This window comes from Nannobrachium achirus, assembly GCF_963921795.1.
Source record: "Nannobrachium achirus genome assembly, chromosome: 7".
Taxonomy (NCBI): Eukaryota; Metazoa; Chordata; class Actinopteri; order Myctophiformes; family Myctophidae; genus Nannobrachium; species Nannobrachium achirus.
In genome coordinates, this window is record NC_137816.1 from 36,830,108 (window position 1) to 36,841,342 (window position 11,235).

The window sequence follows — 11,235 nt, forward strand, 5'->3', positions numbered from 1 at the left end:
TATCTTATTGATATGACTTATCATCCAACTGCAGTTATTCATAAAGAAAAACCTAAATACTGTATGGTGGGTGCAAGACAAGATTATGGTCCAAATCTAAGAATCAATGGTTCAGGACAGATATGGTTTGCAATGCCAGAGGACCTAAGAGCCACAGTGCTCCCAAAAAGGTTCATTAGCTTCAAAAAGAGCAGAAGATCTTACAGAATTACTCAAGTCAAAAATAACATACCAACAACATTAGCACACGTGATTTGTTGTTCTATAGAGTATAGACCTGTTTTTTTTTTGTTTATTTTTTATTTTTTACATCATAACCATAAAAGCAGTTCAGAAAATAATTATTTCTCAAGGCTAAGTACACAAGGCTACTTTAGAACTAGACAATTGTAGGTAATGGAGAATACAATTACATTATTAATATTACTAATGCTAATTCCAAAATGCAAAAGGTTACAACATAGGAGGCTGAAAATTGACATCCTTTTCACAGAATGAAATCTTTTTCCTGACACTCTCTTTGAAGAAAAGAGACGGTTGCTCCTCGGGCTGGGGGATATGACTTCATCAATAATTTCATTTAAAACATTTTGCCTCGATTATCATTGAACAATATATTTTTTTATCAAGAAAATAGCAGATCTACAAGCTCACAAGACATCGCAACACGTTGTAGACCATCTATTTTCACACACCACTATTGTACAAGTAAATACAATACAGTGTATTATACTTAATTGCACAAGTGGTTAATCAGACTAATCGATTTTGCCGATAATAAAACATATATTATAATGTTTCTGTGTCATTTCATTGATAGAACACATATTTATTTTCTTTTTTAACTGCTTCCTACTTGGGCAAGATTAAGTCGGTTATCGGTTAAATCTAAGTAACGGTTTCGACATATTATCGGTTTAATCGCCCAGCCTTACTTTTCCATCAAGCACTCTTTTCTCACTGCACTCCCTGTGAAAAAAGACAGTTGCTCCCCTTCTCATCACAGCTGGGGGCAGTCACTATATTCTACCGGCGATTAGTAAAACCTGGCTTTGTTTCTTCCTCACAGTCACCCCGTGGTACGTCACTGGGTTGTGACGTCAATGTTATATCATTCCACATGGCTTTACAGCAAGAGAACGTGACAGCTGAGAGCTGCTCTACTTCACTGCTCTACTCTCTCCTCCCCTCCCTTCCAAACCTCTCTCCCTCTCCCTCTCCCTCTCTCCCTCTCTCCCTCTCTCTCTGTCTCTCTGTGTTGGGGTTAGTTAAGAACAGGGTTTCTCAAACATAGGGCTTCGACCCATTTTGGGTCACGAGCAAATATACTGTATATATATTTGTTTTCACCGTAAAATTCATATTTCAAAACATTTTCTTTTTTCAGAATTAAAAAAAGAAAGAAATTAAATACCTCTTGAGAAATTTGTCAAATTTAATCGAAATTGTGAAAATATATCTAGAAGCTCAAAATGCACTGAGATACGACATGTTGTGAACGTGTCCACTGTAGAGGCTATTTTCACTCATTTTGAAATATGGCTTAAAAAAAAGTATGTCACTTTTTTCTATAAATAAAATGTAAATTTGTCCAAACTGTACGGTAGAGTATGTTAATACAATATAACTCATACAATTGGGATATATAGATAGATAGTGTCAAAGGTCATGTCTCACCTATAGACACAAGATCTGACACAATTTGTGACATGATGGTCTAGGTTTAATTTATCCATTGAGCAAGCAGCCTGCGCTCACTGGATATTAGCTACTGTATTAGCTCAATGGTATAAAATTCAGCACTTGCGCAGGAAACCGGGTTCAAATCCTGGGTAGAAGTCAGGCATTGACACTAAAGGCCTCTCCATACTTCGACCGAAACCGCTGTTTTCGGTCAAAAGGTCCTTTTCTACCATAAAATTATATCCCTCGGGACTTCTGAAAAGCATTGGACCGAACAAGAGTTCGGAAATTTGCACGTCGGAAAACACAACTCACCGAACATTTCGGTGAGTATGGAGAGGCCTTAAGGCTTGCCCACCTGCCCCCGGCAGATAAATAAAACTTTGGGGCAGGTGAAGTTTGCTTTCAGGTTGCCCGACCGGGCAAGTGCTCGTTTGAGAGGGGATACAACTGTCTATAAACACAACAGGAGATATCTGTCTAAACACCTGAACGTGGCTAGAGCGCTCTGTTTTCTGGCCCGTGGAATGTAAAATAAAAGCACTTTTTACCCAAAAAGTAAAAACAAAAACAAAAAAAGTGTTAAATTGAACGGTTATTAAAATCTTACCTATCATTTTTTAATGGACGTTTTATTTTTCGGGCAAGTGGGCATGACCTTTGGGCAAGTAGAACATGACCTGGACTTGCCCGAAGGGCAAGTGCTTCTGAGACCTTAGTGTCAACGCCTGGAAGTGGAAATTTACATGGTGTGGCTTTAAGTGTCAAGTGATTCATTGATAATATATTTTTCTCTAGGTTTTGGGTCCCAGCCAGGGACACACCATATTTAAATGTATATTTTGGGACAAAAGCTAGGTTTCACCCTCAGTTGCAACAGTTATTCCAACTAATCGATTTGATTGTTTGTAAAAAAGAAAAAGGAATTACTCATTTATATTTATCGAAATTTCCAAACATTTTCATAAACATCTGTTTTCGCTAATTCTGGTGTTAACATTTTTAAATTTTATATTTTGGTAGAAAAATCGATAAGAAAATACGTTTTTCCCATTCGAAAATCCCATAGATGTTTGTTTTTTTAAATCACGTGACATAAGAACTGAGTTCCCAAAATGTTTAAAAATGAGTTTTGTCATTTTGACAAGTACTAATTTATCAAAAGAGTAAGAAAATAAAAGGTTACCTACAATCAACAACAATCATTGTAGAAATGACTTACGACTACATCTCCCATTACACATGATGCGGCCGCCTTCTGGACGCACATTATCAGCGTCATGTCAGTTTGTAATGGATTTGTTCTTTATCTAGGATAGTATGTTGTTTCATCAATCAAAGTGAATAATAACACACACCGATAACAAATATCATGAAATGGAAGGAATATAAGGACATGTGTTTGACGCAGCGTGTCGTGCTTCAGTGGGGACAGTCAGTCACATGATTTTCTACAGTGGTTTTCCAACGCTACTTCACAAGTTCACTGCTGAATAAATTCAATTTTCTCCAAACACAGACAGACTGTATCAAATACAAATAAATTATAAATGATATACAATCCAATTAGTTTATTTTATTTTTGTAGCAGCTCTTATTACATTATGTGATAAAAGAAATTAAATAGTGGGATTTGTATTTATGGGTAAACCCTTCCGTGATCGAGGACCAGGGGGCATGGTTTTGACGTCAGAACGTCGGTACTCTATAGTAGTCAAAACAAGGCAAATATGTTGGGAGAAAACCAATACATTCTATAGTGCTTTAAAAGTTAAATCATGACAACCCACACTCAATTTTTACAGTAATCATGATGCCACCTTAACTTAACAGCAATTTCTAACATCCAGCTCTACGAGTTATGAATCAGCAGTCTTGACACTGCGTTTCATTCATATAATATGTATCCAGTGAGGGCTCCAAGATGGCAGCGTATACGGAGGGTATTCCCTCCCAGTCAGTATGACACATTGAGGGATCACATCAATCATAAACAGATGTGCTCTCAGCCACACAGAGCTTGGCAGCATGCGGCAAACTACAGTGTATACCAATAGAGTACATATGAAAATTGGGCAACTGACCTATTGCGCAAACATTTGTGACCCATTTTTCTAGTAAACATAAGCCATTCTTTTGACTCAGCTATGAGACCATGAATTCATTTCTTTAAAAGGTTTAAGCAGAGGTATTCATAGTGGTATACTTGGTTTTTAACCTCAATTTTCATTTGGTTTGGGAATGGGATAGCTCTAACCACAAAGTATTAGAATTAAATAAGCTCTACTTTTCTTGGAAAGTGTTGGGCTACTACATTACATACCGAGTTAGGAAGGTTCTGGTAAACAACTCAAATCAGCTTTTTATTTGATTTCATGGTTACAAGAAAGTTCTCACCCATATTACCAGACAAGCATAGACACAGAGTGTTAGCTTACCAGAATTAAAGCTATTGGGACAATGTCACTTTTTGTCCCACTGTGTGTTCCAACTTAAAACTTACATCACAAACATTTCCTAAACGCATCAGAGCAATAACAATTTAAACAAATTCAAAGAATGTGCATAAAATACATATTTACAGTGTAAATCACTGTAACAAACAGAACACTGGTTTGTTTTGCCTCCACTGTAGTCCAGAAATGTGTCAATTCTCGGACAGAAATTGATAGTCTATTTAACATGGTTTATCGGTTTCACAGGTCGTAGTTTTGACAGGGAACTGTATCACAAACATTAACTTTGATACAGACGGACACACCGTTTATAATATAGTGAAGAATGTGCCTAGTGTGAGAGTTTTGAGTATTCACATTAATCACTGCCTCCAGACTGTTTTCTCCGGTTCCATTCTGGTTCATAAAGTGAGCTCCACAACAACCTACAGTATATAATAGAAGTCAAAGCTTTCCCATCACATTTAGCATTCTGTAGTACTGTACAGTTGAGCTGATTTCCTGTTGCTGGGACACTGATTTAGATCACACTTTAGTATGAGAGAGTACAAGGCATTACTGAGGGGCAGGTACAGTTTGTAGATCTCAAGATGCTGTTTTAAGTCAGTAGATGCATTGCACACATGGCATGCTCTGAAACAGTATGGGGGGGGGATATGTTAATAGCATCACAATCATTTTGACCACTTGAACCATATGTTATACTTTGGCTATTCAAACATAGCTGATCTACAAGCTCATAGCGCTATGAGCTTGAAGATCTGCTATTTGTGGGGGGAAAAAAGTGAAAATGTTATGTAAATCTTTTAATATACAGTATTATACTTTACAGTATTGTGTAAAATGAAAATGTTTAACTCAAATCTTTGCTTCTGAAGATCCCTGGCACAAACTTTTGAGATGCGGCCAACTGCATATCAATTTGGGGGTCCTTGACATGAAGAGGTTTGAGAACTACTGCTCTAAAACGCCAAACGCCTGTGATAAGAGAATGTTGGTGTCAGTGACAGGCCCAAACTCACCTCCCTCAGGGATATTGTTTCATGACATGGTGTCCATGAGATTTCATTTGTCTAATTTACAATGTGTGAGGTCAGCTCACTTTAGTTTAACATTTTCATGTTTTATTTCTTTTTTTTTTTTACATATTTCTTTTTATAAATATATATATATATATATATATATATTTTTTATATATATTTATATATACATATATATATATTTTTTTTTTTTTGTATTTAGTATAAACATTGTTTGACAGAAAACGGCCACCTGTTTGGGTATTGTTTATACCAATTATGTCAATTCTTCTGAATGTGATTAAAAGACTATAGCCTTGTTCAACTCAAAATAATCCAAGTTTATAAAAAATGTCCTTACACGGAAAACTCTTGTGGAGAATGCAATGTACATAACTAAGTTTCACTAAACCTATAAGTATAATAATAATAATGCCTTCATCCACACATCTGAATGCAGTCTCACAATTACAGTATGTTCACAATCTACCTTGAACAAGAAACCAAATAATCCCATCTCCATAGGTGTCCCTCACATATATGCTAGTTTAAAGTAAAGTAAAGGATTCATATGCTGTGTGCAAAATGTGTTAAAATGAAGAACAGTATGCGCGTTACATAACTACTGTAATGAACATGAATTATTGTTTTCGTATGTTTATTCTCCATCTAGTTGTTGACCACAGAATCTGGCACGAGAATGTGCGGGTTACATAAGAATAGATTCTTTTCAATGCAGGCATCAATCATGGATAATCAGAAAGTGACTAGTCAACTTTCTCTTGCACACTGTATTTGACTATATTCTCTCAATTAATCACCAGTTCAAAACAAAAAAAATAAACAATACCGGCATAACTATGAAAATGTTAACAAGAGCAGTTAAGGAAAGTTAAGCTTTGATGTACTTATTTAATTGCATAATATTTAGGCCAACTGTTTAGCACTACGGCCAATTTCTTTCCTATGTATTGCAGCATTCATGTCATTATTAAACATAAACAGTGTTATTTAGGTGTGTTTTGTATTCACTCCCAATAATAACCACAATCTTTCTTCATGTCCAGGTCAAGTGTTTAGCACCGATAAACTAAAAGATATAATTGAATAAAGGCATTTTGTATGGCATGTGCCATGTAGGCTACTTTGTAAGGTTCTGCCTCGTTTATTTACTGTACATTTCCTTCTGAGGCTTCCCTTCCGGCATTCAATTCATGATTCATGGCATATATTGACAGGGTCTTTGCCACGACCATTTTGTTATGAAAGGTGGCATAATAAAATCAAATCACACATGACCTGCTGATCAAAAAAGCAAGCCCAAACGTGAGGGAACTCCAACCTACCCCATAGATTGGCTACATTAACCACTTTTACCCTGGTGTATCTATTTGGGGCATGTCATTATATCAGAATGTTTTCAAAATAATTAATTTGATTTCTTTTTCAAAACTGTGTCACTTTGCGATTTGTTGTGAGCTTGTAGAGCAGCTATTTTCCAATAGATGAAGTATAAAAAAGGGCTTAAAGCACACATTGCTAGAGTTTAGGTTGTGTAGTTAGTTACCTTGCCATGATGTAACAGCAAATATTGGCAAGATAGCTTTAATAGCTACTCTGTTGTTTCAAAATTAATATTCCAAAATAGTATCCTCATTGACTTGCATTGCATAGTGAAACAGCCCTCAAAGTCACAGAGACAGAGCGAGAGAGACAGAGATATTTTACTATTTGAATTAGGACAAATATCCAGATCCGAAGATCTAGACCTGGATCTGCAATAGTAAAATCAACAGGAAGTTGACATTTTTATTTAAAAACAAATGATGCCTAATAATAAATTCTATACCATGCTAGTCAATGAGGAGATTATATTTTTTTGAATATCAAGATATCTCGCCAATATTTGGAGTTACATTATGCAGGGGTTGACACTAAGGTCTCAGAGGTACTTGCACGTCTGGCAAATGCAGGTCATGTTCTACTTGCCCAAAGGTCATGCCCATGCACTTGCCCGAAAAGTAAATCGTCGCGATACATAAAATCTGAATTACTGTTCATTTCAACAGTTATTTTTTACTTCGGACAACCGTTAATGTCAACTCCTGATCATGGCAAGTTACTACACAACCCAAATCTCTTCCACAGTGGTTCTCAAACATTTTCATATAAAGGGCCCAAAACATGTACGCATATTGTAGGCCAGTAGCCACGGACCTTCATTTGAAAAGATTTCAACCTGCTGACATCCCTATATTTTGGGCATGTCATAGGCAGTAAAAAATGTAAAGGGTCACAAACACACTTGCTAATGTCGTACTTAAAGGACACCACGCAAATTACCCCATTAAGAGAAGTAGTGACATTGCAGACCGGCAATTCTTTTTAAATAGAGAAAATAGCCTATCAACAAGTTTACGTTGCATAATGTGACATGTTTTGAAAAGGCCAATTTCCTTGGGGACCCCCTGGATCACCCTCAAGAACTCCTAGGGGTCCCTGGCCTGAACTGAACCCCACTTTTAGAACCACTGCTCTACCAAAGTGCCATTCATTGTGGTTAGTGGCCAACAAAACGAAGACACAAACCAAAAACATAGATCATCTTGTGAAGGATTCAAATTTAAACATTAATTCAGCTATCATTTTTAAGAGCCCCAATTTTTCACTCTGTCTGAAATAAATAGCTTGTTGTTGCATAAATATATTTGAATGTTCTATCAGTATTCTGGGTCCGAATTTTGTCTGGGGAATGTGGGAATGTACTGTATGTATGTCTCTGTGCGCACACTGTTTTCTTTCACTACAGATACAAAATGAGTAAAACAAACTGTGACAGCTTAGGTGGGAACAAGTCACTCTAATTTGAGTCACAAGTCATTTTAGCTCATGGGAATCAAATACCCCAATCAAAGGGGTCAAGTTCCTATGATGTGAGAAGTGAAGTCAACTCACAAGCAGAGAGTGTAAGACGTGTCAAAATGATGGCTGCATAAAATCAAATTAAATAACATATCCAACTTACTTGGGTCCAAAACATGGCATTTGTATCCAACACCATCCCTACAAAAATGTATTGAGTCTAATAATACTCTTTGACTAATACGTTTCCAATAAATTAATTACAGTTATTTATTTATGTATTTATTGTTTTATCCAATAAGTATAGATCCTATATGTGTGACAGATTAGTGTAAAGCAAATAATTAAATGGACAATCTGGTCCAACAGTCTGTGGGGACATTTATATGGGTTCTTAAAATAATTTCTTAAATCTAAAGCAGTGCATTAAGCTGCAAAAAAAAAAAAAAGTAGAGCAAGATAATACTCAAATGATGAAAACACATGTTACACTATTTCTTGTATGACTTCTAACATAAACAAAACATTTGTGCTGGGTCTGTAAATAAATAAATATCTTTAAAATAAATAATGTTGTAATAAATGTTGCATGGGTATAGGAGAATATTACAGGCACAAATGCCAGTATATGCCAACTTAGTGCAATGATTTGCACTATAGTTTAACTTAACATTATCAGGTGAGTATACATGATACTACTGTATGCAACAAGACAAGACTGAACAACGTTGATTGACTAAATATTTCCTATAATATATCACTACAATATTGCTACAGGCTAATTTAGAGGCCAATGCAAAATGTCATATTTTAATGTATATTTGACAACTAAAATGATTATATTTAATATTTTAGATAACAACACTAGCCCAAACACACAAGCAGACCAGAAAACAGAATATTATTCAGTGTACACTGAATAATCCCACTCATAATGACCATAATGTCCTCTCAGTCCTTGACTGCAAAATATTTCACCCAGGCCACACAGGCTTACAATGGCACAGGCCCCGTTAGTGGAACAATAATATTTAATCAACCTATAATGGCATCTGCAGTATGTTGCTGTGGTTAATACTAAACACACTCAGTGCCCATTCTCTGACAAAATGACAAGAGGAGAGCAAGCAGGTGTCTCTCTAGTTTCTAACTGCTCCATTGGAACAAAGCTTAACTATAACAAAACAATGACAAACAAAATGTCATACACTGCTCATTAGGGCAAGACTTCAGATACGGGTACAAATTAATTTGCACAGTGTCAGTGGCCTACTGGCCATATCACATGCACGATTCTACAGTAGTTAAAAGTCAATTTGGTTACATTTGTACAAACTCTGAGCTAAACGAAAGATGTGTTATATAGTGTACAGAGTAATTTACAGTGCACTATATAACATATCTAAAGTTGCCTTATATCTACACCATTATATGCACATTTGCATAAACACTGATATCTAGACTGTTATTAATGTTATATTTTAAATAGTTGATCACTATAGTAGTCTCTGTGTTGTAGGCCTACTGGTGGTGACCTGGTAGCCTGATCACAGTATTTGGAGGTTGACTGGAGAATTGCTCATCAGTGGGGGCATTGGTTGGGGATGTCTTGTGTGTGTGTGTGTGTGTGTGTGTGTGTGTGTGTGTGTGTGTGTGTGTGTGTGTGTGTGTGTGTGTGTGTGTGTGTGTGTGTGTGTGCACGTGCGTGCGTGCGTGCGTGTGTGTGTAAACAAACACATCTAACCTAATGGGTGTTTGTCTGGACAGTGAATGTGCACTATATTAGGCTTACTTTGGAAACTCATAGGGCACCTGTAAATGAAGACCTACCTGTTCTCGGGATATGCATGGCAACGAAGGTCTGCGGGGCATTTTACAACTGCCATAATAGCTGGTCGACGTTTCTCCCAATGAAACGCAACTGGACCTCCTCCGGGGTCTGATCACCGGGACCTTCTCCTCTGCGCTGGAAATCCGATTTGGTGCTTCCCTCGACGGGTAGTAATGGTCAAAGCAGAGCCCCAGCAGAGAGCCAGAAACCCCCGCGAAGCAGGCAAAGAACGGTCTGAGCAGTGCGGGCAGACCGCTCAGACTGGTGAAAGACACCAGCCACACCACGCTGGCAAAGACCAGGATCAAAACACTGTGTTTGAGTTTCAAAGTGGGGATCAGCGTGAGCAGACCCACACATCCCAACACGAATAACAACCTGCCCACCATTTGCATCTGATGTTGGTCCTCTCCCCATTGCAAGAACCGCAAAACCAAAAAATCCCCAAGGTAACACGATGCTGGTAGTGACATGAGCCAACATTTATTACTCTCTTTCTTTTTCCTCCTCAGATAAAACGTTAGAAAGAAGAACGCACATCCTATGCTGAACAGGGGACTAATGGACTGAGAAAAGCCCGACAGAAAAGTCTGCAAATCCCAAAGCGAGTCACTTTGCAAGCTCCTGGAAATAAGAAAAGAAACCGCGAAAATTACAAATGCCCCCACGTAGAGGGCGGAGATTTTAAACAATTTTGAATTCAGGACGTCTTCGTTGCAAAACCTGCACACGTTGAGCAGAAATCCCCTCTGGTGGTCTTGTTTGAGAGGGGTGACGCAGCTCTTCACATAGCCGTTCCTGAGGCTCTCTGCTGGGCTGCTGCTGCTGCTGTTGACACTTCCAAGCCCATCGTGGTGCCTTGTTTTACTGTGCACAACCTCTCCCTCCTCGCGCACAGCCATGTTTCTACTGGAGCTGGACCCTCCGAATCCACCGAAGTTGTTCTTTCTTCCCAGTTATTATTATTCACACCGTGTTAAACAGCTCAACAGCTACATGTAGGCAGACGCACTCCATGGTCACTCAAACGTGCTCCAGCACTTTGACTAAAGAAAGAGCAAGAGATGTTGTTTTTACGGAGAGGGGGGCTCTGTGTCGCCGCCTAGATGTCACAATAATACTTGGTTGAGTTCTGCAGCATTTTTGTTCACAGTCCAAAAAAATAAAGAAAAAATAAAGTAAAATGATTTAAAAAAATATATATTTGTTAAAAGAAAATTGTATGAGGTATTTTGAGTGTGTGTGTGTGTGTGTGTGTGTGTGTGTGTGTGTGTGTGTGTGTGTGTGTGTGCGCGCGCGCGCGTGCGTGTATGCGTGCGTGTTGGTTGGGGGCACTTTCTATGTATCCCATGCCATGCCTAATGCACTGTATACTTATAGCTAA

General features: G+C 37.7%; 1 protein-coding gene across 1 annotated transcript in view; it reads right to left on the bottom strand.

Moving 5' to 3' along the window:
• The window catches only part of pde3b (phosphodiesterase 3B), a 94,256-nt gene extending 83,376 nt beyond the window's left edge, over positions 1–10,880 (bottom strand). Inside the window, exon 1 of the mRNA XM_080729551.1 lies at positions 9,851–10,880. Within this exon, the coding sequence (XP_080585677.1) occupies positions 9,851–10,753 (903 nt within the window). The 5' untranslated portion in view covers positions 10,754–10,880. The remainder of the gene's footprint in view (positions 1–9,850) is intronic.
• Positions 10,881–11,235: the final 355 nt, after the last annotated feature.